At 49.2% G+C, this 27,984-nt stretch overlaps 2 protein-coding genes across 13 annotated transcripts in view; one reads left to right on the top strand and one right to left on the bottom strand.

The window, feature by feature from the left end:
• Acss2 (acyl-CoA synthetase short-chain family member 2) overlaps positions 1-1,097 on the bottom strand; it is a 42,994-nt gene extending 41,897 nt beyond the window's left edge. For both annotated transcript variants that reach the window (NM_001107793.1, XM_087652316.1), the window contains 1 exon segment: positions 856-1,097. In NM_001107793.1, the coding sequence (NP_001101263.1) occupies positions 856-1,033 (178 nt within the window). In that variant the 5' untranslated portion in view covers positions 1,034-1,097.
• Ggt7 (gamma-glutamyltransferase 7) lies at positions 1,023-27,558 on the top strand. Of its 11 annotated transcripts, XM_087647279.1 has the most exons (16): positions 1,023-1,175; positions 1,741-1,863; positions 11,046-11,281; positions 11,507-11,658; positions 12,791-12,908; positions 14,061-14,128; positions 14,338-14,411; positions 14,709-14,905; positions 16,428-16,515; positions 18,129-18,256; positions 18,424-18,512; positions 21,414-21,563; positions 21,678-21,795; positions 22,499-22,636; positions 24,176-24,275; positions 26,822-27,558. In XM_087647279.1, exons 3-16 carry the CDS (start codon positions 11,105-11,107, stop codon positions 26,983-26,985), a joined length of 1,761 nt encoding a protein of 586 aa, XP_087503405.1. In that variant the 5' UTR covers positions 1,023-1,175; positions 1,741-1,863; positions 11,046-11,104; the 3' UTR covers positions 26,986-27,558. The 11 variants fall into 11 exon arrangements, with proteins under 11 accessions (XP_087503405.1, XP_087503399.1, XP_087503407.1 ...); XM_087647273.1 differs by lacking the exons at positions 1,023-1,175; positions 1,741-1,863 and adding an exon at positions 4,158-4,350 and having other exon boundaries at positions 24,176-24,290; XM_087647281.1 differs by lacking the exons at positions 1,023-1,175; positions 1,741-1,863 and adding an exon at positions 4,158-4,350 and having other exon boundaries at positions 14,249-14,411; positions 24,176-24,290.
• The last annotated feature ends 426 nt before the right edge of the window (positions 27,559-27,984 follow it).

Raw genomic sequence — 27,984 nt, 5'->3', positions numbered from 1 at the left:
GTGGGGTTTTATTATTATTTGTTTTCTGTTTTTAACAGGGTCTCACTATAGAGCCTTGGCTGTTCTGGAACTCTCTATGCAGACCAGGCTGGCCTTGAACTTACAAAGACCTGCCTCTGCCTTCCCAGTGCTTGGGATTAAAGGCATATGCACCAGGCCTGACTAGGTGGTGGTTTTACACCCTAAACTGTCCTGACACTTAAGAACATGTCAAGGTATAGAATTATCTCTCAGAATCTGAGTTACTAGAATTTAGATCCAAATTTATTTTTAAAGCAAAAAAAACAAAGAAACAAAACCCCCAAACCCCCCCCCCCAAATCGGCATATTGACAACTTGTACAATTGTGTATTGGGATCGCTGTTACTTTACAGAGGCAGGCTCCTAGATGGGAAACAGACCTTGCACTGATGCTGAGCAAAATGAGATGAGCGCATTCGTTAAAGGTCTGCAGGAGGTAATTGATGAATTGGAGGCAAAAGTGATTCTCTCTTCTGGGCCCTCCTTCCCTCAAGGTTCACCCTTGCTTCCTGGAGCCCTTCTTTTCACCTCAAGGGCTCTCCTGGAACTTTCTCCTCACCGAACCCCGCTTCCTCTCACAGAACCCGCAACTCCTCATGAAAACGCACATCTCACAAAACTGCCAAGTCGCCAGAGAGTCCCCCAACTTGTAGGAAGTCTCGCCTCACAGATCCCTCCTTCGTCTCACGGAACGCCATCTCTTCCGAATCCCTTTTCCATCTCCCTCAGGGACCCTCCATCTCCTCCCTTTCTAACAGAGCTGAGTAAATTCCCCTCCGGCTCCCGCTCCTCTGCTCACTGGCGCCCTCAGGAGTCGCCCGGGCCCAGCCTCACCCCGTGGCTCCTCCACAGAACGCCGGTGCAGCTCGCGGTAGCGCTGCAGAGAGGGGACGTGCGCCGAGCGTCTGACCTCCGGCGGCGGGGACCAACCCCGCACCCGGCCCTCGGCGCCGGTCTCCTCGCGAGCCCGGCTCCCGCTGCCGCTCTTGCGCCGCTCCTCGGGAAGCCCCATCACGTCAAGTTCTGAGCACCTTGGCCGCCGTTGCGGTCGCTGCGGGTGCCGGGGCGGGGAAAACAGGTCGACCCTAGAGGCGGGGCCTCGGGTGAGGGCGGAGCCTGAGGCTAAAGGCCGAGCTCTAGGCATCCAATAGTGGGTAGGGCCATGTGTGAAGGGGCGGGGTCAGCAAAAACCGCTTTAGGAAAACCAGGGGGGTAAGGGCGGGGCTGACTTGCCGGAAGGGGTGGAGCCGTAGTCAAAGCTGAAGGAATGGTCGGGAAATGACAGGAGAGGGGTGGAGCCTTGGAATGACAGAGTAGGGGCGGGGCCAGAGGTGACAGGCGAGAAGGCGGGCCCGTGGAGTGATGGGGTGTAGCCCGGCTGGATGTGACAGGAGAGGAGGCAGGGCTGTGGAGTGACCAAGTTAGGGTCTTGGAGTGACAGGGGTTGGGTTACGGCGCCGCGCAGCTTGAGACGTGAAAGGCTGGCTAATAAGAGGCATTGTGTCATCTGTTGTGCACTTACCATGGTCTAATTGCGCGATCCTGTCACTCCAGAGTTGGATAGCCAGGGTGGAGTACAGTTCCTTCTGGGTGACACTCCTGCAGGTCTCCCACAGAGCAGCACTCCTATTCCGTTCCCATAAAAAAATTTCCTCTGCGACTCCTGGATATGACCCTTCCTGCCAACTTGGGTCATTCTGATTCTCTTCCACCTCTTAGGAAATGTCATTCTTTTGCCTCCATAAATCTCCATCCTGATCTAAAGCACAAGACTCTTAAGTGAAGACGAGGAGGATCCTTCAGATCTTGGCCCCAAAAGCACAAGATCTCTTTGCACTAAAGGTAAATTCAGGAAAGAAACTTTCACAAAGTCGGGGAGCAAATAATGATCAAGTTAGGGTCAAGTCTGAGTTCTCATGTTTTCTGTTTTTACTAACACAAACAAAAGCTAGATCTTGTAAAATGCAGGGTCTATGCAATAGAAAATATGCAAGTATAGAAAGGAAAATTTACCTTCAATTTCACCTAAGTACACTCCTATCTGTCACAAATTGAGTTTACTTACCTCTGACTTCCCTTTATTCTCTTCACCCCAAAGGAAGCTGATAACTTCCTACGGTTATCACCAAGGACTACCTCATCTAACAACGCAGAGTGTCAAGACCAGGATCTTTAAATATTTAGCTTCAGGAGTGGATCTGGGGTCTGAAGCAGGCAGCTCCTGCCATTTAATGTCTACTTAGGGCTTGTGACCCATCTACCCACCTGCTACCCTCATCTTTGTCCAACTGACCATACACTTAACACACCCTAAACTGTAAAATCTCCTCATGCTCAGATATAGGAGCCAGAGCCTACCCGATCCTCAGGGGAGGCTTTCAGGCTCACTAAGCACATACAGACCTTGTAGAATAGACAAGGGTCTCAGTGACATATACTTTGTCCAGGAGACATCAACCCCTCTGAACAGATACACACGTCATTGAAATTACATGAACTATATATTAAGAAGGCAGAGATTTTTCTGGAGGTCTTGGATCCCAATGGGAAAGTCCTGCTTTAGGATGCAGATGGTATTACTGGAGTAAGAAACAGGGGATAAAGATTTCACTAAAGATATCTGGACACTGATGAGAGGACTCAGTCCTCACTGAGGAGCCTCCACATACACTGAAGGAGTGGACAGCACCCAGGTGACACAGATCAAGGATCCCTATAGATCTCACTAATAAGAACCTCTCTGTGGGGAAGAAAACATAAATAAGTTTGCCTATTGATCTGAAGACGGTCATCCCTTATTCGCAGCTCCACTGCCCAGCTCTGACACGCCATCCTTCCTAAATCCTTCTCCTGAAACTGTTCCCTATCTACTGCTGCCCCCTGCTGTCTACAAGTAACACGGCTGCTCAATGTTCCATGGTAAATACTAAAACAGCTCAAGTCACGCTGAGCCGGGAGCCAGGGATCAGGAAAGAAAGGAGTATTGCATATCCACAGCTTCACCAACCCCATTTCCCTGTCTGTGGACCTAAGAGTAGAAGTTTGGACTCATAACTTTCATTCTTGGAGCTAGGAGAGCAGTTCCAGAGACGGGCTTGGCAAGCACCTAGGGTTCAGAAACCCGTTTTCATTCTTACCTTTCTTTCCCCCTCTTCTTTCTTTGCTTCTCCCCCGCCCTCCTCATCCTTTTCTTTTTCTTCTGATGCCAGGCGTCAACCCCTCACACAGGCAAGCACTCTACCAATGAGTTACTTCCTAAGCCCCTGTTCTTACCCCACTGTCCTGCTCTACCACACCATTGTTACTTTTCCTTTACCTCCAGAACCACATCAAGAACTCTTTAAAATGCCAAAGAACATTAAGGTTCCAAAGACCATGTTCAGGCCTACTAGGTCACATTTTCTGAAGTGGAATCTGAGGATTTGCTTCTAAAAGTCCTAAAGTTGGGAGTGGGCTTTCAGGAGGGGCCAATCTCCCATGCTGATACGTCAGGACGGTTCCAGAAGGAGTTAGGATTTAAAAGAGAAATGTGAGCAATTTGGTGGGGGCACAGAGAGGGATTCGAGATCGAAGGAGAGGTTCAAGAAGGTCTGCAAATGAAAAAGCAGTCAGGATGAAATAGGGGTTGGGGATTGAAAAGGAATCTTGGGTTGAAATGAAGGCAGACTCATAAGTTGAAAAGAACTCTGAGGGTTTGAAGAGTAGTCTTGAGAGGGGTCGGAGGAATAGTTTGAGATTAGAGGAGGAGAATCTTGGCGACCACAGAGAGATTAAGGGTTCTAAGAGGTGAGTGGTCATAAGATCTGAAGTCAAGGAGAAATTTGCGCTCAAAAGTCAGTCTGTGGTCCTAAACGCATATGGAATCTGAGCTGGATTCAGACAGGAAGGAGGAAAGACCGGGAATTGTTTGAAGATCTGAGAGTAGCGTCCTCTTCCTGGCAACCTTCCACTGTCCTCTGGGCTCCCATCCTCCTGCACCTGCCTGCAGGCTGCAAGCAATAGACTTTAAGCAGGCGGGGGCGAGTCAGACTAGGACACTGCTGAGGGTGGGGGCGCCCCCTCCCGGCTGTCCAGGAGCTCAGACCCCGCCCTCCGCCCTCGCACCCCCCCCTTCACTGCCACTTCCGGCAGGCTCTGCGCTGCTGGGGGTTAGGGCGAGGATGGCGGCAGAGAACGAGGCTAGCCAGGAGAGCGCCCTAGGCGCCTACTCACCAGTAGACTACATGAGCATCACCAGCTTCCCGAGGCTGCCCGAGGACGAGCCAGCGCCTGCGGCCCCGCTGAGGGGCCGTAAGGACGAGGATGCCTTCCTGGGAGACCCGGATACTGGTGAGGCCCTCTGGCCCCATCCCTGCCCCACCTTGGGGGGTGAGGGTGGGGGCTGGCGTCCTGGTCCTCCTCCTTCTGTTCTGAGCATCCATTTCCATTCTCCCATCTCCTTCATTCATCCGCTGCATCCTGGACCTCTCCCCTTCTCCCTCAGCCCTGTTAACTGTCTGGTGGGGAAAGGGGTATTTTTGCCTTAGAGGCGTAGGATGCGACACAGGAGAGGACGCAAGGACTGCAGCAGAAAGGACTATGATTACCTTTTAGGAAGAACCCATTGAGAAGGAAGGGACGCTGGAGGGGAGAGCCTATAGAACAGCTGTGATCACCTAGTAAAGGCTTGTCTCTAGCCACAGAGGACAGGATAGAGGAAACCAAGTAGGAGACTGCAGCAGGCGGGATGGAGTCTAGATCTTAAGGAGAACTTCACCACAGCCGGGGATTATGGGAAGCAGAGTGTCCGGAGAAGATCTGAAAAATCTATCTCTTCGTGTCCAGAGATGGGTAAAGAAAAATATGATGCCTCTCGGTCTGGGAATTGTGGGTATTGGGAGACAAGGGGATGGACTGCATGACCTCTCTAAGTCCTTGGGGACTACAGTGCCTTTGCTGCTCTGTGGCTTACCCTACCCCTTCTGGAGATGTGGATCTGGCCCGGATGTTAGTCAGGTTGATAGGAGCTTCTGGTCAGCAACAAGATCTGTGTTCTCAACCCTGTGCAGAAACTGAAGGAGATGGAGGTTGGGAAGGAAGCCGGGCTTGAGAGGGAGCTGGGGACCAAGAGAGCTCTTGGTGTTCCTTCCCTACTGCTCTCTCTCCTGTCCATGTGGTCCAGCTCTGTGATCCCCTCCATCCCCGAGCCTGCATCCCTCTGCCCTCTCTCCCTCAACGTCACTTCCTGGCATTAGAGCAGTCTTCTGCTTCCCTCTCTGACTTCCTCCTGGTGGTGCCTGCACTTGAGCTTCATCCCTTTCCGGACCGGAGGATGCTGCTCCAGCTCTTTCTAGCCTGGCTCTTCTGTTGTCACTCCTGTCCCGGCAACCGGAAATCCTCTCCCCTGCTTCCTGACCACCAAACCCCACCAACCTGACTGGATCTCACTTTACCTGTGCTGGGTGTGGGAATCGGGTGTGGAGACTTTGGGTCCTCAAATGGTAGAGCTGCCTGCCAAAACTAATTGTCTTGGGGGGCGGACGGGTAGCTTTGGCGGTAGAAGATGTGGGGAAGGATGTCCTAGTGGAACCAGCCTTCTGGTCACCTTTTGATACCAGCAACCTGGTCAATCGCGTTTTCTGTTCAGAGATCAAGAGCAGTGCAGCTTTGACTCACTACAGTACAGTAGGTGTGCCTGCCTTGTACTGGGCCTTCCTTTTCTCCTCCACCTCAGCAAAGGATATCCGTCTGTCCTAAATAACAGCGCGGACCCTTTGACCTGTCTTCTTCTGGCCCCTTGTTAAAGTCGTTGCTTTACAAAAAGCCTGTGGCCATTTATTTGGGCAGTGAGGTTTTTACTGCATGTCTGTGAGACCTCTAAGGGCAGGGATTGTGGCTTTTTTTTTTTTTTTTTTTTTTGGTTCTTTTTTTCGGAGCTGGGGACCGAACCCAGGGCCTTGCGCTTCCTAGGTAAGCGCTCTACCACTGAGCTAAATCCCCAGCCCCGTGGCTTTTTTTTTTATCCACTATTATTCCTCCAGCATTCGGCAAAGTGCTGGGTAATCAGTAAATAATTGTTGAATGAATAGATGAAAGGGAGAAGCTGCCAAGGTGAAGTAATGATGGGGAATTGCGTTCCTAAACCTCATCCTGATGTGAATGGAAATTCAACAGAGAGGGGCTAGGGAGATAACTCAGTGGTAGAACACTTGCCTAGAAATTCAGCCTAGAGACCGGTTACCCGAGCTCCCGGGAGCTTGCAGGGGTGAGCACCAAAGTTATCGGGACTTGCTTTGGAGGACCTCGCCGTCCAAACAGTATATAAGCATTTTGATGTTGTGTCACCTAGGCCTGTTTCCAAGTCCCAAGACTCTTTTGGTCCAGCTAGACCAGCTTGTAAGCTGACGTGACCTTCTATAGTCTCAGCCTAGTAGTGCCACCTAGTGGCACGGCGCTGTCTTCTTCTCCAGGACCTGGGTTGTACCTGGCTAGCCTTTAGCCCCGGAATTCTCCAAAATCAAGTGCCACACACCCCACAGTAGGCCCTGGAGAAGAGAGAGCTAGTCAGGGACCGCTCCACAGTTAGGAAAGGCTTCCACATGGAAGCCACGCGAGCCTTCCTCTCCCTAGCGTTAGACTCCAGGTATCTCGTAAGATACCCAACCTTCAACATTCTATGCCGAAATCAGCATGTCTTCCCTTTCTGTCCGGCGCATGCTCAGTGAGTGGCACTGCCCTTCAAAATCCAAAGTAGATGCCCAGAAGCCACCTTTGAGTCTTTCCCTCTTTTCTTCTAACTTTCTCACTTTTTTTTTTTTGACCTGGTTTTCTATAGCCTCCCTCCTAAGACTCTCCTAAGTTCCCTCTGACCACCATGTCATCACCTGTCCCACCTGTATGACTCCTGAGTCACACAGCTGCACTTCCTGCCGCTGCCCTCACCTCAAGTTCACACACCACTCTGCACTTCCGGTCATGTCACCCCAAGTTCAGAAATCTCTCCTTCAAGAGAGTTCAAGTCCAGCCTAGGAAGTTGTTACAACCTGTTTTTGAGAAAGACATGAAAGAGAATGAAAATTAAATATTTGACTGGCTACCTTGAGACAACAACGCCTTGTGTCTCACTAATTCATCATAATCAAAATTAAATCCGCCTTTCTCTGAAAGCATGCTGGATCTTTGTTTCGAGACTGAGATCTTACTTTGTAGCTCAGGCTGGCCTGGAACTCACTATATAGCCAAGGCTGGTCTAGAACTCACTATATAGCCGAGGCTGGCCTGGAGCTCACTATTACAACCTACATTGGCTTTAATCTTGTTGCAGCCTGGATGCTTCAGCCTCCTGAGCACTGGGATTGTAAGTTCTAGCCACAAGTCTGTCTCTAGTAAACGTTTTCCTTCTGACCCTAAACCATTTTTTTCTCAGTATGTCATTCTTGCTTTTATCAATGGGATTATTGCCCTACTATGCATGCAGGGCGCATAATATGTACGCAAGAACCTCCCCACCCCCATTTTTGATATTTTTCCTTAGCATATAATTTTACTAAATAAATGGGTGACTTGATATGTTGAATAGTCTTAAATGATCTAGTTATGGTGGGGCCATTTAAGGCAAGTAACTAGAAATAGCAACTAAAATTAGCTAGTAAGGTTGGATTTTTACTTATTTGCTTTCTTTTTTTTTTTTTTTTTGAGACAAGGCCTCATTTATCCCAGGCAAGCTTTGATCACCTGATCCTTCTACTTCCCAAGTGCAGGGGTTGCAGACTGAGCCACTACACTCACCCAGCTCACTGGAGTAGTTTTGGGGATTGGAAATAGCTGCTGATGCCACATGAATCAATAGAACGGAGGCCATCAAACGACACAGAAAGGTGACATCTAGGCCTCGTTCTACCACTTATTCCTGGTATGGCCGTAGACAGGCGGGACCACTTAGCCTCAGTTTCTTCATCTGTAAAGTGAGGAAAGTGGAACCTAGCTCATGAAGTCATGAAAATACTTCACTGAGGAAATATAAGCAAGACACCCAGTGTAACATCAGTGTGTTGCCCATGTGAGTGCACCTTAGTTCAGATCTCCAGAACCCATCTAAAAAGCTAGGCATGAGACCCAGCAGCACGTGGGCCAGCTGGCCTGGTGCACACAGCTGCAAGCAAGAGACTGTCTCAAGCAAGATGGAGGACCAGGACTAATGCCCAGTGCTATCCGCTAACTTCCACACATGCTTGAGCGCCTAAAGTTACATACAAGAACACACATGTCTCTGAACAGCACACCAGATACCATACATCACATATGCGTGTGTGCACGCACACACACACACACACACACACACACAGTAAATAAAGATGTAAGTAGAATTTTCTCAATCAAAACATTCACTCACCTTATTCCTACCTAAAGTATCTTTTCTAAAAGTGACCACTTTAAATGGATTCTAATAATTTTTGCACATATCATTTTATTTATTACATGATTTTGTTTTGTTTGAGACAGGGTTTCTCTATGTAGCCCTCTGGAACTCACTCTGTAGACCAGATTGGCTTCAAACTCATAGAGTTCCATCTGCCTCTGCCTCTGGGATTAAAGGTGTGTACCACCACCACTGCCCAGCTGTTTGTGATTTCTTTTTTATTGTTGTTCCTTTTTTTGAGGGGGGGCTTGTGTGTTTCTGACTTCTTATTTACATAAAAGATGGAGATGAGAGTTATGGAGGTCCTTTTAAACATCCTCAAATGAGTCAGAGACCTTGGATTTTTGTCAGGTAAACATGAGAAATACGATAGTCAAATTTTAATGTAATCCCTCAAATGTTTAAACTTATAAGAATTTACAGTGTATACATTAAGTGTGTAAGGCATTAAAGTCATCCTCTTAGTTCCTTGTTCACAAACATCTAGAGCTCTTAGGTCATTGGGGAGTGGGTTCAGGGTAATAGCACCCAGAGGAGAGGACTTGGGTAAGAGAAGGTGTTTGCACCACTGAGAGTGTGTGTGGAGGCCAGAGTAAAACCTGCATCTTCCGTGTACTCTCTCCCTCATCCCTTGAGACAGTCTAGCACTGAACCAGCAGCTGGCCTTTTCAGATAGACTGGCTGGGGAGCTGGCTCTCAGGAGCGCCCTGTCTCTGTCACACAAGGCTGGACTTACAGGAGTGCACACCCCTGCCCAGCATCTTACATGGGTAAAAAAAGAGATGACTCTCTGAGTTCATCACTTTATGGAATCCTGCACACACACACACACACACACACACACACACACACACACACACACACACACACCGTGTTAAGGATTAGCTAGCTGTGTTGTTAGGCTGAAGAAGGAGAGGCTCACGACTTGACTTGAAATGAGTTGTCCACAAATGGCTTTCAACGCTCCTCGCCTCCACTCTTGTTTTCTTCCAGCCTACTCTTCGCACAGCAGCCGGAGGGAACATAGGAAAACACAAACCAGATGGTGTCTTAGTCAGTGCTCGATTGCTGTGAAGAGACACCATGACCATGGCAACTCTTAGAAAAGAAATCATTTAATTAGGGCTGGCGTACAGTTTCAGAGGGTTAGTCTATTATGATCATGGCAGGGAGCACAGCAGTGTCCAGGCAGGTGTGGTGCTGGAGAAGTAGCTGAAAGTTCTCTATCTGTATACCCACCCTCAGTGACACGTTCCCTCCAACTGGGCCACACCTCCTGACCTTTTCAAAATAGGGCCAGTCCTTGTTGACTAGGCATTCAAATATATGAGCCTTTGGGGGTCATTCTTATTCAAACCACCACAGATTGCCTCACAGTCTCACTACTCTCTAGTGGCCTCTCAGAGGTCAAGTTCAAGTTCTCAGCGTCCATAGAACCAGTATACAGGACTGGCGTCCACCCTGACTGGGTTTTTCCGCCTCTTTTGCTGCCACACCAGAGCCACCAGGCCTCTGCTATTTCTTTCAGATGTCAAACTCATTCCTACACTAGGGCCTCTGAACCTGCTGTTCTCTCTTCCTGTATGGAGGAAAGAGAGAACTCTATACATAATCTCTATGTTCTCTCTTGGGGGCAGCTCTTTCTGGTCCCTTCATTCTCAGTTCAAGAGTCAGTTCCTTATGAGGCCCTTGCCTGATTTCTCTCATAAGCAGTCTCCCTTCCGACATCACATTTCATTTCATGTTCTGGGGGGAAATATGAGTATGGGGGGAGTGTTGTAGGGAAGTGTGTGTGTATGTATATGGGTGGGGAGTATGTTTTTTTAAGTTGTGCATGTGTGTATGTGTGTGAGAATGTGTGAGTTTTGTGTGTGTGTGTGTGTGTGTGTGTGTGTTTGCACTTGCTCATGGCCATAGTAGAACCTTGGGTATCTTCCCTCTATTGCTCTCTGCCTTATTGCCTTGAGTCAGTCTCTAACTGAGCCAGAAGCTGGCCTTCTCAGACTAGATTGGCTGGGGAGCTAGTTTTCAGGCTCAACCTGTGTCTGCCTCACGATGGTGTCATGAGCATTTTAGGCGGGTGCTGGGGAATTGAACTCAGGTCCTCATGCTTGCAGACTGAGTCACTCCAGCCCCTCGTGCTTTTTAGAACATCCCCCACGATGTATTTACTTATTTATTTTCTTTTCCTCCATTGGCCTGAGACCATATGCAAAGGGAGCAATTATCTGCTCTAGTTTAGGGCCAGACATAGAGTAGGCTCTCGTTTCTATTGAATGAATGGATGCGGGGAGCAAGGCTGGAAGCCAAGGCTGGATAGTAGCCTCCTTGTTCTGGAGGCTGATACCCAGTTACGACAGGATAAGGTTTCCAGGAGAGGCTGAACACCTCATGCTCCGGGGTCTTCTCAGCCCGGAGTACCAGATTCAAGGAACTTGGACTGGGTTCGACGTCTTTTTCCACCTGGGGAAATGGCGTCCTGCGGGCCCTAAGGTGTGCCGGAGTGGATGTAAACTGAGCGGTGCAGGGCAGTGGGGTTTGTGTGATGGGCGGGGCGGAGGGGTGTGTTGCCCAGCCTTGAGGGCCTGGTAGGAGCTTGCCAGACGGACACCCAGCCTCTCCACAGATCCGGACTCCTTCCTGAAGTCTGCCCGGCTTCAGCGATTGCCTTCATCTTCCTCGGAGATGGGCAGCCAGGACGGGTCACCACTTCGCGAGACGCGCAAGGACCCATTCTCAGCTGCAGCAGCCGAGTGTTCCTGCCGCCAGGACGGGCTCACGGTCATCGTCACCGCCTGCCTCACTTTTGCCACGGGTGTTACCGTGGCGCTGGTCATGCAAATCTACTTCGGGGATCCCCAGGTGAGGGGAGCAGATGGACTGAAGGGAACTTGGGTGAAGGGGGTGAGAGGGTTGATGGGGATTGAATGGCTGAGGTGGTGGGAGGCTGCTAGGAAGTGGGAAGGGAAGAGGAAGGAAATGGCTCAAGATGATCAAGAGGACGGGAAGAGAGGTTCTAGGTTGATGGAGGTGCTGGAGGGTGGTGGAGGGCACCACCCTACTAGCCCGCTCTTCTCTTGCTCCTAGATCTTCCAGCAAGGTGCTGTGGTGACGGATGCCTCCTGTTGCACGGCGCTGGGCATGGAGGTGCTCAGTAAACAGGGCTCTTCCGTGGACGCAGCTGTGGCAGCAGCCTTGTGTTTGGGAATAGTGGCTCCACACAGTTCTGGCCTGGGCGGGTAAGGAGCTGGGTAAGGACCTGGTGGAGGCCTGGGTCCCTCAGGCTTACTTCTTGTCTCCTGGTCTGTGGGCCTGGCTGCAGGTTTCTTGAGGTTTGAGCTTAAGGCGAAGGTGGGACTATACTCCTTGCGTTTTCTCTTTCAATGGCCAGTTTCACTTTTCCTCCCTTGATGGAGTCATAACCGCAGACCATATGGAAGATCTGGAGGTGTGTTCAGAGGCTTCCGTGGTTTTCCACGAGGAGAGAAGTTTTGTAATGTGTAGGATGAGGGTGCAGGGAAGCCATGGGGTATCAGTTAAGGCAACGGCGATCCAACTTTCGGGTTCACAAATCCCTGTGACTCTGATGAAAACTGCGGGCCTTGTCCACAGAAAATTCACCCCAGGCTTGGAGTTCTTTTTTTTTTTTTTTTTTTTTTTTTTTGGTTCTTTTTTTTTCGGAGCTGGGGACCGAACCCAGGGCCTTGCGCTTCCTAGGCAAGCGCTCTACCACTGAGCTAAATCCCCAACCCCATGAAATTAACCAGAGTGCTTCCCATGGTGGGTCAGGGTGCTGGCCACTTTGCTGTAATTCCAGCCACTCTTATTTATCTATCCTGCTTTCCTTATTTTCTTACTTAGCTGCACATATTTAATTTTGCCACCCCCTCGTCCCCAGATGTAAATATGCCACAGAAAAGGAACCAGCTAACAAAAATCATTCTCTTGGTAGGACCAACCCTCCAGGCCCTATCAACGAAAAATTCCCCTTCTGGCCTTGCACAGGGGTTTTCCTTACATAATCCAGCCCTGGGGGGAGGGGGCGGGGTGTACCAAGTAGGCAGGTGCAGGAAGCTGGCAGGGGTCCAGCTCTGGTCTAGGGAGGGGACAGAACAGCCGGTTCCCCCAGTCTCTGCGTTTTTCTTAATCAGGGATTAAAGTCTCCAGTAACCTGGGTTCCCTACCCCCTAGGTTTTACCCTTTGTAGGGTGGCTGAGTTTTTGAATTCCTGCTGGGATTGGGGCTCCAACCTCTGACCCAGTGTGGCGGACAACGTAAAACCTTCCCACAGGGGATTAAGGGAGTGGTAGTTGGATCTTTCAGACGGCTGACAAGTTCTCCTCGGTTTCCACTTTTCCGTGTCTTTCCCAGGGGAGGCGTGATGCTGGTACACGATATCCGCCGGAATGAGAGCCACCTAATTGATTTCCGGGAGTCTGCACCTGGGGCCCTCAGAGAAGAGGCCCTGCAGAGATCCTGGGATACCAAGGTGGGGACCCTGGTGAGAAGAGAGGGTCCAGGGGGAGGGGGAGGTCTCCTTCATTCCCTTCTGCTACCCCAAGCATTAATGTGCTCTGTATTTACTATGGGGTGGCAAAATGAGTTGAGCAAAATGCTCTTGGCTACACAGTGGGAGGCAGCTTGCCCTCCCCCAACTTAAAATAATGAGCAAGGACAAGGTGCTGGCATTTGTCACTAAGCCTGACAAACTAAGTTTAGTAGAGAGGAAGAGTTCCTACAAGTTCTCTCCTATATACACCCATACCATGGTTATATGCCCATACTCCTAATTAATAAAATATAATTTTAAAATTAAAACAAAATGCACAAAACAAAATTGAATGACTACTAATAGATTACACTCCAACATGGTACTTCTTTGACAGTCTTACCTGCCTGGAAGGAAAGCAGAAGGCCTCCCTTAAGTACCCTAAGATATCACTCAGTTGTGATAAAGGTGGTGGTACTCACCTCTAATCCAGGCACTTGGGAAGCAGAGGCAGAACAGCTATGTGAGTTCAAGGCCACGCTGGTCTACAGAGTTCTAAGACAGCCAGAGCTACATAGGGAAACCATGTCCCAGGAAACCGAAGTAAACAGACTCCTCTATCTCACTGTAAGCCTGATGACTATAACTTTCTCAGGCTTTGTCATACTGAGACAAAGAAATGCTAGAGGCCAATTCTATAAGGCGCAAAGGAGGAAAGACAGTAACTTGGAAAAAACTGGTATTTTGCCATGGCAAAAACCAAACACACTCCTTAGTTATCAGAAGTCAGATAGTGGCATGAAGTTAAATTGGCTAAACGGAGGTCCTGTGCCCCACTTAAAAAGACAAGGGTACCTATTAGCCAATGTGAACTGATTTTTTACTTAGAAAATTTGTGCCCTGGCTTTTAGAAGGGTTCATTTAATTTATGAAATCCCTCAACTATGGGAGACCTTTCTGCATTTGCATATAAGAAGTCAGGGGTGAAGGAGAGGCACCTCTTGGGGAAAGCTTACCCCTCTCCTGGGATACTTGGCCTATGTCTTTCCCCTGTGCCAGCCATTCCTGGCTTGGGGCTCTGCGGAGTTCAGCCCAGCCCCCCCCTTCCAGTGACCTGGTCTCCTCTCTCCCTCGCCTGCCCGCCTCGCCCAGCCTGGGCTCTTGGTGGGGGTCCCCGGAATGGTGAAAGGGCTATATGAAGCTCATCAACTCTATGGCAGGTAAAGACCCTCCCCTGGGGACCCCTGGTCTGCCTACTTCCCTCCTTGGGTGGCCTTTTCCTGTCCTCCTGGGTTCTTTCCTTCCCAACTCCCCTTCCTAATATCCCCTTCCCTTGCCAGGATTCTCCTTCCCAGGAACCCCCCTTCCCCCAGGACCCCTCCTCCTACCCCCAGGACCTCCTCCACCCCCTGCTCTCCGGCCCCCTCAGGCTGCCCTGGTCCCAAGTCCTGGCCTTCGCAGCAGCTGTGGCCCAAGATGGCTTCAACGTGACCCATGATCTAGGTCAGTGGGGCCCGGAGGTGACGGGGGAGGTACAAGGTTAATGGGGAGGCCTTGAGATTTGGGCCCCAAGCAAAGGGCTCCTTTTTTCCAGTTTGCACTTCAGTCTTCTTCCCGTCCCACTCTTCCCTGGAGGCAGCCTCCAGGGAAAGGATCTGGGAGGAGCCTATTGTCCCTACCAGGCTATGACAGGCTGCTGGGAGCCTGAACTCAGAGCCAGTCACTTAGCTCTCATCTACCCAACCCATCAAGTCCAGTCTTGGCACCCAGCCTCTCAAATGCCCTCCAAACCCCCCACAGCTCATGCCTTGGCTGAGCAGCTGCCTCCCAATGCATCTGACCGCTTCCTGGAAACTTTCCTGCCGTTGGGCCACCCACCTTTGCCTGGCTCCCTGCTGAGACGGCCTGATCTCGCCGAGGTGCTGGATATACTTGGCATCTCTGGCCCTGCTGCCTTCTACAATGGTGGCAACCTCACGCTGGAGATGGTGGCTGAGGTGAGTGTGGCCGGGGGAGGTGGGGTATTCACAGTGTCCCTATGGCAGAGACACCACTTTTCCCCTTTACCCCTTATGTAGTTTCTGGCGATAGACATCAGACCAGTGGTTATTAAGAAGCACTGCCTTCTCTGTGACTTGAGGAGCATGGGTAGAGATGATCCGACTTGAGAGGGAAGGTTTCTCAGGGCTGGGGCCAGCAGGATAGGCACTGGGTCTATTTCTTCCCAGGAAACCCGGCACCAGGCTCTCAGTTCTCCTGGTCCTAGACCCTTCCCTGTTCCGTCCAGGAGGTTCTAAGAACTGATGGTGATATTGACATAGGAGATTGACACAGGGGATTACCCCTAGCTCCAAAGAGGCTTAGTCTGGGGTAACAATGGGTACTGAGAATATTGTCAAGTTGTCCTGTGCAGCGGGGACATTTATCTAAGCCACTGTCATATACTGTGGGGATCACATAGGCCTGCCATTCAGTCATGAAGTGCATTTTCCTTACTGGCCACTGTGTTTTATTAGTCTGCCAGACTCCTGACTATATACTAGCCTAGAAATTCAACAAGTGGTTCACTAAGGGCAGTTGAGTCTGAAGTTTTATACTAGAAAGTATTTTAAAAAATTGATAGCGGTAATACTAATTTAAAATTGGCGTGGGGCTGGAGAAATGGCTCAGTGGTGAAGAGCACTGGCTGCTTTTCTAGAGAGCCAGGTTTGCTTCCCAAGGCCACGTGATCTCACAACTCCAGTTCCTGGAGGATCTGACGCCCTCTTCTGGCCTCTACGGGCACTGCATGTATGTGGTACACAACATACATGCAGACAAAACCACCCGTACTCTGAAATAATAATTTAAAATTATTTTTAAAAGATTGACAATGAATGTGCTGCTGAAATGGAGTGAACACACCGATTTGTACGGAATCGGTGCATTGGCAGGGAAGAGTGGTCAGTCATGTTTATAATGGTGGGTCAGTCCTGCCAAGGTCGTTCCGAGTCCATAGTTCTGTAGTAGTCTTCTTCCTATAGAGGAAAGCCAACCTAAGGCTCAAACTTAGGGCTTTGAGCACACTAAACAGGCAATCTTCCATTAAGGTATACCCCCAGCCCTGTTGTGTCTTCAGTTAATTGTTGTAAAACGCCAGATGGTTTGTTTTGTTGTTGTTTTGTTTTGTTTTGTCTTGTTGGTTTTGAGATAGGCTCTTTCTGTGTAGCCCTGCCTATCCTAGAACTCACTCTGTAGGCCAGGCTGGCCTCGAACTCAGAGACCCACCTGCTGCTGCCTCCCAAGTGCTGGGATTAAAGGTGTGGGCCACCACTACCTAGCTAGTTTTAGTAATTCTTATGTACGTGGTAATTTCCTCTGCCTCCCTTGTCCTTGGGCTGATGGGATCCCGAAAGGTTATGGAAGAAACAAAAGTTGTAAAGGGCTTGCCTGTGAAAAGTGCTCTCCTGAAATTGATACACGTGGCATGGCCATATTCATGTGCCCACGGTTGACGAATGGCGACTCTCTCCCCTCCAGGTTCAGCATGCAGGGGGTGTCATGACCGAGGAGGACTTCAGCAACTATAGTGCTCTCACGGAGAAGCCTGTGTGTGGAGTATACCGAGGTGACCTCTCCCCCAGCTCCTAAGGGTCCCCACTCAGGAGACCATTTCCAGTCCACGGCCACATCTTTTTGGCTTGGAAACTCCTCTCCCTGTCACAGGACATAAACAGAGGCAATGAGCTCCCTAGGCAGCCAACTGTTGAAACAAACCAGAGCCAACCACCTTCTGAAATAACCATGGGGCCAGTTATTAGTGATTAGGGTGTCTGGGGGGGGGGGACACCTAGCCAATGGCTAAGACCTAGAAGTTTCGGGGTTGGACATGGCCTGTTCTTTTGTCGTGAGGGGTTTGTTACCTATTTGCTCTATTATTGTGCTGGAATTAGGCCTTTCACAGAGGACAAATTCCCCACCACTGAGCTATGGCTTCGGTTTCCTTGATTTGGGGCTCTGTATTGCCTCAACTCTGTCCTCCAGCTCCCTTCTTATCGACCTGAGCTTCCTAAGGGTTTTTGAGACCAAAGCCCATCTAAGGGCAGAACAAACTCTTTAAGACAATTGCAGATTTGCCCATTGCTGACAGTAAAAGATACTTGAGACCCAGGGAGGATAGAACAATTCAGAAGCCAATCAGGAGCTTAGAAAGCCAAGCCTATGGCCTGAGTGCAGTTTATATTTGCTGATCCCAAGGTGTGGTGTGCTAGGTCACTTGGGTTCTTAGGTTCTGTCCTCTCTAGGAAGGACAGGTTACCTCATGCCCTGGGCGAGGCCTCCTCTGAGTTTGTTTCCAGGTTCCCGTCTTCCTGATTCCTCATTGAGAGGTAGTAGTAGCATATGACACAAAGCAAAGAGTGTCAGGAAGCATTGTGTCAGGAAGGCCTAGGTGAGCTCTACCTCCACACTCTGAGCCAGCCTTGGGTCCCTCCATAAGGTGGGGACAGTAACAATGTCCGCAGCTCGGGGTGCCCACAAGGACTTGATGACATAATATAGGGAGCCGCCTTTATGCAGAGGACACTGAATTCACGACTGAGTCTTTGTTCCTCCACCCCAGGCTGGGATGTCGAAGCAGTCCAGTCCCTCTAGCGCTGTAGGTTCACCTGACCACCTATAATCCTGGCCCGGTCTATTTGTGTGCCTCAGTTTCTATCCCTATAGAATAAGGGTGCTTAGATGAGTCGGCCATTACTGCCAGTGTTCCATGTCTCCAGTGGTGTTAGGATTCTTTTCATGTCCAGCCACCCAATTAAAAAGTAGGAAGAGAGAAGGACGCTGCTCCCTCAGGTTGAGTTTCAGGTTGAGTGGAACCATCAGAGCCCTTGAACAGTTCCTGACCCGTGGGAGGGACTGATGGGAGTCCAAACCAAACCAGGATTCTGTGGACATTTGTCCCTGCTTTGCCAGTGACCTACAGTGTGACTCTCAGCAGAGCAGTTGTGCGCTGCCCAAGTGAGAGAGCACAGCCCAGCTCTTCAGTCTTAGTTGTCTCCCATGGCGGAGAAGGCTCTGCCTTTGGCCAGCACGTGACCTTCCGCGGGTCCTTTGCCTCGTAGTGGTTCCTTTTCTCGTCTGATGAGCTAACACTGTGGGTAGTGGTGAGGTGTGCATATGAGATGTGCTCAATGAAGGTGACTTGACCCCTGTCCTGTGTCTGGTCGTTTCCTATCCTTGCAGGCCACCTGGTTCTCAGTCCCCCACCCCCACACACAGGCCCGGCCCTCATCAGTGCGCTCAACATCCTGGAGGGCTTCAACCTCACCAGCCTGGTATCCCGCGAGCAAGCGCTTCACTGGGTAGCAGAGGTAAGGCCCACTCTTCCATCTCACCTGGGTCTAGGAACGCTGGGAATGGGAAAGCAGCACACCTCCTAGGAGCAGAACTAAAACACCGTTGAGTTTGGGGGATCCCCCAAGTGGGGGGTGGTGGGAGGGGCCTGGCAGCCTTTTCCACATCCCTACTGTGTTTCCAGACCCTGAAGATTGCATTGGCCCTGGCTAGCAGACTGGGAGACCCTGTCTATGATTCTACCATCAGTGAGAGCATGGACGACATGCTCAGGTTTGTCCTGGGATATGGCCCTGGGTGCTGCAGAAATCGGGGGAGATACGGGAGAAGGGGTCGGGCAGAAAGCTCGTGAAGTCTCAGTCCCTTTCAGCTGAGCCCTAACTCTGTGTGACACATGGTGACTCTGGCTGCATCACCTTCTGTGTCTGGAGAGTGAGTTGGTCAACTGCTTGTGATCCCACTGGACCTTTGCATGGCCTTAACCTGTGTGGACACAGCTGTCCTCCACTTTGAGTATAAAGGGAAAAGCCTGAGAGCAAGGCAGTAGTCTCTGTGCAGATGGTGGCAGTGACGGGAATTCTGAGTGGTTATATCTTTGCCAGCAGCATGGTGGTGAGATCATGCTTGGTGAGACAGCCTCTATTGGACCATCACTTTTACATTTCCTGGCTGTCACTCTGGGAAAGAAATTTAAACTCACTACGTCTGCTTACATAAGGAACATGGCAATATTGGATTCACTCTGTTTTGATGATAACATGTAAATCAATCAGAGAGAACATATATATAATAAATAACATTTTAGGTATTTAGCACATGAACTGGGAACATGGTAAATGTGCAATAAATGAAGTTTATTATTATTAATTGGCCATAAAGGTAAGGGTGGGTTGACTATTACTGTACCTGACTTACATTCCAGCTCCAAGAAAATCACAAGCCAAAAATATAGCAAATGTGAATTTGTCCTGTCACTCAAACACCACTGTGTAAATTAAATTGTAAGCAACTTATAATTTAAAAGCAAAATGATTGAGATTGAAAGGCTTTGGAGGAAAGGATACATAGTTGCTGATAGCAGGAATAAGTTCAAGAGGTCTCTTGTAGCATGACTAGTCTCTTGTAGGTGACTAGTTAATGACAACTATTATATTTTGAATAATTAAGAGTTAGGCATTTTCACTACAGACCTGATAACTGTGGACTATGACAGTTGTTAATTAGCTAGATTTGACCATCCCTCCATGTGCATACACCTCTTCACAACATCATACTGGTGACTTGTGCCTGTAATTCCAGCATTCAGGAGGGTGAGGCAGGAGGATTGCCATAAGTTCAAGGTCAGCTGGGACTGCATAGTAAGTTGTGGGTCAACCTGAGCTAAAGTGAGTGGATATATATGAAATACATCTAATTGTAGCAGTAAGTTTAAAAATACAGAGACTGGGGAGATGGCTCAGTGGGGGAGATTCACTTATGGCACAGGCGTGGGGATCTTAGTTAAAATCCGCACAAACCATATAAAAACGTGGCCTGGTGTCTGTAATTCTCATAACCTCTGAAGGCAAAGGTGGGAGATGGAGATAGAATCCCCAGAAGCTAGCCTGGTCTATGCGGTAGGAAAAACAACAGAGAGCCTGCCTCAAACAAAGGGAACAGTAAGGATAGACACCTATGGTTGTCCTCTGACCTCCACATGCACATCATGATCATGTCATAAGTACACCAAGGCAGGCTTGTGCCCTTACATGCACACACACACACACACACACGTACAAGTTAATATTATGTTGAGCTCCAGAACATGGTATGTATACTATAACAAAAGTTAGTATCATGTCATGCTGGGCACCAGAATTCCAGAGGCAGAGGCAGGCAGATCTCTGAATTTAAGGCTCTAGCTGGTTGGTCTACATAGTGAGTACCAGGACAGCCAGGGCTAGAAAGAGAGATCCTGTCTCAAAAAAGAAAACTGAACATTAATATCATTTATCTAAACAAGGCAAAAGTAAGGACAATGAAAACTAGTGGGCATCAAAGCAGCATGGACGAGCGTTGGACACTCAGTGTTTGTCCAAAGCCCCGAGCCCAGTCTGCCTGGTCACCAGCCTGTTTGGTTGAAAACCAAACGAATGTCTTTGGTAATCCTCACTAACTTATCATTTCCTGATCACCACAAATAACACAGCACACGGTTAGTAGCGCTGATGATGGAGAGCCCCTCAGCTGGGCTTACAGCTCTAAAACATGCCTGCATTTACATGACATGACACATATATAGCTATTTCAGCCAGTACATAGCTATCGGGGGCTTTCCATGTACTCTTTGCCTTGCAAACAGGAAAAAAACAAAACAAACTAATAACAAATAAAGATTCCCCATATGCAAAAATCTTTCCTCAACTGAAACACTGCAGTCTTCTCTCCCTCCTGCTTCCGTCCCCCCTCCCCTTCCCTCTTCCTTTTGGGATAGAATCTTGCTATATAGCCAATCCTGTCCTGGAACTCTATGCATTCTAGTTCTGACCTAGCACTTAAAAAAACCTTCCACTTCTATCTCCTCAGTGCCAAGATTGCAGTCGTGCATCAACACTCTGGCTTCTAACTGAACATTTTTAAACACTTTAGTTTATTCGTCGTTTGATGATGGTGGTATTGTGTGGTGTGTGCATAGAAGTCAGAGGACAGCTTTATGGAGCGAGTCCCCCCCCCCCCATTTACCTTTACGTGGGTTCTGGGGATTGAACTCAGGCTGTCAGACTTGCACCGGAAGCACCTCTTTCCAGCTGAGCCATTTCACAGGCCCTGTCTAACTAAATTCTTAATGAGCCTTAGTTCCAAACGGCAAACATTAGGCCAAATCAACCAAGCTTGTTTATTCCAAACAAATGCCTTCAGAGCATCCCCTGGGCCCAGACATTTCATGGAGAGGGATAGAGCCAAATGTCCGTAACTCTTGATTGGAACATTAAGTAAAATAAAAGGCTGGCTCCCAGTTCTCAATAATGCCTAAATAAATAGGTTCAGTCCAACAGTTATCTTCCGGGTGCCCCCTACATGTGAGCAGTGTGACCTCCCCAATGAAGAAGGCAGACGTAACCTCTCACAACCACCACAGATAGGTGGGATGTAATGCACCTTGTGTGTCCCTTTCTTTACCACCTCCCTTTTCAGCAAGGTGGAGGCTGCCAACTTCCGGGGCCACATCAGTGACTCTCAGGCAGCCCCTGCCCCACTCCTGCCTGTCTATGAGCTGGACGGGGCTCCCACAGCTGCCCAGGTGCTGGTCATGGGCCCTGACGACTTCATCGTGGCCATGGTCAGGTATGCCAGCTCAGGCTTAGAGCCAGCGACAAGAAATCATTCCAGGCACGATGGGAGTTGGGGCTGGGAGGGGGTGAAGGCACCTGCGGGGCTCAACCTCACTTCTACCCGCAGCTCCCTGAATCGGCCTTTTGGAAGTGGCCTCCTCACTCCCTCCGGGATCCTTCTCAACAGCCAGATGCTAGACTTCTCCTGGCCCAATAGGACTGCTAACCACTCTGCACCCAGCCTGGTAGGGTCTCGCCTCCCACTCTCCCGGGGACCTTGAGGCTAGGTAGGATACACAACACCGTGGGTCTCCTTCCTCCCTATTTCCTTTAAGAACTTCTGTTTTAAGGAAATGAGGTGTTCACTTCATTCCCATCCCTACTTAATCCGGAGTATGGAAGCTGGTGGGTCTAAGGAATCCTTGTGCGATTCTGTCATGATCTCAGTATGATGAAGGGAAGGGAAAAGTTTTGCCTCCTCTCCAGACACTGACCCCCATTTAGTGTGTGGGTTTCATCTGGCACTAGAGAGCTAGGATTACATAATACTGGGGTAATGGTGTTCAGATCTGTGATGGGACAACAAAGAGGGACCAATGTAACACCATCTACTTGGAGCTAGCCCTTCTGCCCCTGCAAGCTTCCTGTAGGGCAAAAGCATAGAGAAGGTCCAGTGGGAATTCTGCTGCTCCTGTTGTTGGCTCAGTCTTGTCTCCTGCAATGCATACCAGCACTGTAGCTCAGTGATTCCACTTCTCCCTTGCTTTTCCCCCTAGTCTTCCTAGAACACTTCCTCTTTCACAGACAGCACACTGTTGCCAGGCAGGGGTCCATATCCCAGGAGCCGAACTTGGGGACCACATAGAAGAAAAGTGGGAAAGGTGGTGGTCTGGGCCTCCCTCTGCTCCACTCTACATCTCCCTTCTCATCTCTGTCCTCTGGCAACAGGAGAACTCGGTACAGCCAGGGAAGCGGCCCCTCTCTTTCCTTCTGCCCACTGTAGTCCGACCAGCAGAAGGGCTCTGTGGGACCTACCTCGCTCTGGGGGCCAACGGAGCTGCTCGAGGCCTCAGTGGCCTGACCCAGGTGAGAGCTACTCCATTATGGATCTTTTGTAGTCGGGAGCCATGCTGTGACCTGGTCTGCCATGACCCACATATTGTTTCTTCTGCTTTCCCAGCAATCACAGGCTGTACTGCATTGTGCCAGGCCTATCCTGGGCACGGATGCACTGTGTTGGGCTTCACAATGAAAATGGGGCCCTGACATCTGGGCTGCCTGTGTTCTGTGAACCTCAAGTCCCATATCCCCCACTCGCTATATGAATAGACCACCAGCCCTCTGTAGGGTCTTCTTTTGAAAAGGTCTCCTGCTAGTCTCCAGAATACCTCGAAACAGTTCCATTAGTCTCCAGAATACCTCGAAACAGCACCTGACACACTGCAGGTTTGTATTTGGACAGGCGATGAGCTAACTCTGGAATTAGAATCCCATGAGTTCAGCCTAAAGTGCTGCCAGCCTTCAACTGTGGGGTGCTGGGGAGATCACTTTCCTCTCTTGAGCCTTAGTATCCTCCTCTGGGAAGTGGCTCACAATAGCTGATATCACAGAGTCCTTACTTAATACTGGGCACTGTGGTGTGTGTGTATGTGAGTGTGATGTGCATATATGTGTCTGACGTGTGTGGTATATGTGTGTATATGATGTTGTGGTGGTGTGTGTGTGATGTGTATATGTGTGTGATGTATGCGTCTAATGTGTACGTGGTGTATGATATGTGTGTGGTGTATGTGTGTGATGTGTACATGTGTGTGTGGTGGTGTATGTGTGTGATGGGTATATGTGTGTGTGGTATGTATGTGTGTGTGATGTGTATGTGATGTGTGTGGTGTATGTGTGTGATATGTATATGTGTGTGGTATATGTGTGTGATGTGTATAGTATGTGTGGTATGTATATGTGTTATATATGTATGTATATGTGGCATGATGTATATGTGTGTGGTATGTATGTGTGTGGTATGTGTGTGTGTGATGTGTATATATGTGTGTGATATGTATGTGTGAGATATGTGTGAGGAGTGTGTATGTGTGTAAGATGTGTTTGTGTGTATGTTAACCCCTTTAACTCCCCCAACCTTGGGAGGAATGATTGTTTGGATTTTACATGTAATGAAACAACCCTAGAGGAGTTAAGGAGTTGACTGGAGTTCATTCAGCTATTGCATTTGGTAGGAAGTTGTGTTTCAGAGTTTGTCCAGCTCCTAACCACTGAGACAAAACTACCCAGTTGTTCTCTAAACCACCCTGTTAGCCCTGCCTTGTCTGGAGAGAAAGGAAGGTAGCCTTGGGCTAGATTATAGAAGACTAATGCTAGCAGTGCCTTTTCCTTAAACCCTGAAAGGGAGTCATGGTCTCTCTCTGGCCCGCAGATTCCACCTGTGTAAAATGGGGACAGTTACCATAGGTCACCTGTTACCAGGGCAGTTGCAAGACTCAGATGATTCACCAACTCAGTGTGAGATTTCGAAAGACTAGAGAGTTCGGACCGAGGATGAGAACTATGGAGTCTTGAATCATGGTTTCTGGGACAGTGCTGATGTTTTTGCTCCTTGCCTGCGCATAGGTTCTACTGAATGTCCTGACCTTGAATCGGAACCTGAGTGACAGCCTGGCCAGAGGACGCCTCCACCCAGACCTGCAGTCCAACGTCCTGCAGGTGGACAGTGAGTGCAGAGCAGGTCCCATAGGATGGGCACAGGGATGGGTGGGGAAGGGCTTTCCCCAGGTTTCCCTGCCTTGACTGCCATTAACTTCCTTCTTGAGAAGGTTTTGTTGGGTCAATGTAAGATCTGGGGATTGGAACCATCTTGGCATTCCCTGACCTTCTAGTGTTAGGAAATCCATGTCTCAACCCTTGAGAGTTCATTTTCTCCTTTATAAAATGGGATACGGCTATCTTTTGGCAAATTTCCATCCAGCAGTATATGATGAACACCTACTGTGTGCCAAGCATCATCCCAGCTGTGCCCCCACAGCTGTACTTATGGCAGACAGGAAAAATAATCAGAGGCATACAAGACAGCGAAAGAAAAATTTGGCCACAGCATCAGAGCAGGATGATGTAATGGGACCCACAGGAGTGGGAAGTTTCTCTTTGGTGACCTGGAAGCTGAGATCTGAAGAGTGACAAAATGCTCCCATCCCCCAACCCCCAGACACACCAGAATCTGGGGCAGAGCTTTCTAGACTTAGAGAACAGGTGCCAAGAACTTGAAGCAGGGTTAGGTTTCATGTTTTTGAGAAATAAAAAGAGACCAGGTGGGTCAGGAGACACTGAGATCATAGAGGAGAGCAGGGACCAGATCGTGGACCTCAGGGGTTGATGGTAAGGAGACAGAGTTGCCCATAACAACAAAGATTTTGAAGATTAAGAAGTCATGAGCGGGGTTGGGGATTTAGCTCAGTGGTAGAGCGCTTTCCTAGGAAGCGCAAGGCCCTGGGTTCGGTCCCCAGCTCCGAAAAAAAGAACCAAAAAAAAAAAAGAAGTCATGAGCAAGTGGCTTCAGAAGGCTTTATAGGTGACTGGCTGGGCCTTGAGTTAGGAGTGGGAATTCAGTTTGTAGTGACATCAGACTTTCTAGACAGGAGGGACAATCTGTGAAAGACCCAGAAGGAATGGCATTGAAGACCAGCTGTTTCCTGAGGTTACGTGGCACCTTTGTGACTTTATACTACCTCTCCATCTTTCTGCATATCTACAGATACACTTCTTCCTGAATCAACCAGTCTCGTAAATACAGACTTAACTTTTGCAGGGTACTGACCTTCTAGAAACACTGAAAAGCAATCACAAATAAGGCAACGGGCCATTTAAAAACCTTAAATTAGCGGGGGGGGGGGGAGATACAACCAGTAGAAACAGTAGTAAATAATATTTTTTGGGGAAAAAGAAACAGGGCTTGCTGGTGCATGTCTTTAATCCTGGCACTCAAGAGATGGAAGCAGGCAGATCTCTGAGTTCAAGTCCAGCCTGGTCTACAGAGCAGCTTCCAGGCTAGCAAGAGATACAATGAGACGCCCTCAAATAAACAAAACAGAACAAAATAAAATAGCAGGATATGACCAGGGATGAAGCCGGTTGGTAGGTGCTTGTCCAGAACACATGAGGCTCTAGGCTCTACCGCAGTACCATCAAAACTTGACCTCGTGGTGTTTGCCCTTGGGCAATGGAGGCAAGAGGATCAGAAGTTCAAGGTCCTCCTTGGCTACCTAGGGACATGGTGAGTCTGAAGTCAGCCGTGAGTCCGAGGTCAGCCATGGCTGCCTAAGATCCCCATTTCAAACAGAAGCAAAAAGGGAAAGAAAGCAGGATAAGCCTGACAGAGACTGATATTCTAGATAATAGGAAAATTCTGAAAGATGTGCCTTTTGACCAAGGACAGGAATGAAGTAGAGTCAACTGTGTGACTGTCAGGGGAAAACCTTCTAAACTGAAGCAATATCGGGTACAAAGGCCTGTACTGGAGACACAGCAAGGTTGCCAGTATGGCTGGAGAGGTGGCAAGGATGCCAGTAAGGCCAGAACCGTTAGGCAAAGTGGAGAACAGAAGGAACTCAGTAGACTTTAGAGAGGGACTAGTGAGTCCTAGAGGCTTAGGTGGGCCCTAGAGGCTTAGGGACTTTGACTTTTATTTAAGGCCTGTCCAAGCTGTTGGACAGTTTTGAGTGGAAGAAGAGCACCTTTGGCTCCTGTGTAAAGCTGTAAAGAAGGCAGGGCTGGGTGAGAATTAAGTAGACCATGCAGTCGTCCTCACGAGTAATGAGGGCCACTTAGTGAGAGTCCAGGCCTCTTGCCTAGGCTGAATAGTGATAATACACGTCTTTAATCCCAGCACTTAGGAGGCAGACATGGGTTTATCTCTGTAAGTTTGAAGCAGAGTGATATACAGAATGAGTTCCAGGACAGCTAGGGCTACTTAATAGACTCTGTCTCAAAAAACAAAAACATAAAACAAAATAAGAACGACTACTTATCATCACTGACTGATTACAAGCTCTAAGCTCAGTGCTTCCTATGTGTTATCTCCTTTAAACCCTGCTGTAATATCCCATTGTGAGCATGAGGACACTGAGGCTCACGGAAGTAGAGCAATTTATGCAAAGTCATGCAGTTCCTGCTGTTGAAACAGCTAACACCATGACTCAAATCTGATAGTGAGGTCCCTGAGTCAGTGATCTAATGCATGTATGCTCCGGGGATGGTTTGCAGGTGAGTTCACCGAGGAAGAGATTGAGTTCCTGGAAGCCAGGGGTCACCATGTGGAGAAGGTAGATGTCTTATCCTGGGTCCACGGCAGTCGGAGAACCAACAACTTCATCATTGGTGTGAAGGACCCTCGGAGCCTGGATGCAACCGGAGCCAGCATCCTGTAGAGCATTGGGGTGGGCGGGACCTCTGCTCCCCGCCTTTGCATGTTCCCAGAGTCCCTCTCTCTCCCAGGTTTGGTCTCAGGGGGACCCCATGGATGCCTCAGATCAGGGGCCAGAGGGGATGCTTAGCAAACCCTATCCCAGAGTAACTGGAAAATTCTCCAACTGGAGGCCTTTGGCGGTAATGATGACATCAGTGTCCATGACCAGGCAGACAGGACCTTGAGGAGTCAGATTGTCTGTCCGCCTCTTCTCCTCTCTCAGCCATGCTATCCTTGAGCTTAGGGATGTGCTTGCAAACCCTTCTCAAGGGTCTCACAACCCCAACACCTTCAGACTGGTCTGACCCAGGCCTTGTCTTCCAGCTCCCTTTTCCTGTATCTGGCCCCGTTTCTTAAGTGACTAGGATTTTTTTTTAAATTGGCCACTATAGGGAGAGGTAATCCTCCCCTTCCACCAGGTTGAAGCAGGGGCCTTGCATTTGCAGGTTCCCAGGCAGCCGAGTAGGGGTGGGGGTGGGTATCAGCTCAGGGGCTTCCATTTGCAATGGGGAATTAAAGAAAGAATATTGCTTAACCCTGACTCTGGCTTGATTTAACTGATGTAATAATCACTTTCTCATCACTCTGATAGAGTAACTGGCAAGGTGCAAATTAAGGGAGAAAAGATGTCCATTGGCTTGCAGTTTAAGGGGATCCAGTCCATCAAGCAGGGATGGCTTGGTGATAAAACAGCTCCTAGTAATGGCAAGAGAACTTGCTCACACCAGGGCAGATCAGGAAGCAGAGACATCACAGGAAAGAAGGCCAGTAGTTATACCTCAAGCCTTATTCTCCAGACACCCTCTTCCTCCAGCTAGGCCCCACCTCCAGGGGATCTGTAAACTCCCAAAATGTCAGAGTGTGCCCAGGTAGAGACCAAAAGTTCAGACATGGGGTTGGAAGTAGGAATGAGAGAGGAGACCTTGGCCCCCTGTCTTAGAAGCTTATGACACCTGGACAA

Source organism: Rattus norvegicus, chromosome 3 (assembly GCF_021556685.1).
Source record: "Rattus norvegicus strain SHRSP/BbbUtx chromosome 3, alternate assembly SHRSP_T2T, whole genome shotgun sequence".
Lineage (NCBI taxonomy): Eukaryota > Metazoa > Chordata > Mammalia > Rodentia > Muridae > Rattus > Rattus norvegicus.
Note: the sequence above shows the minus strand (reverse complement) of the source record. Positions and strands in the feature narration are given on the sequence as shown.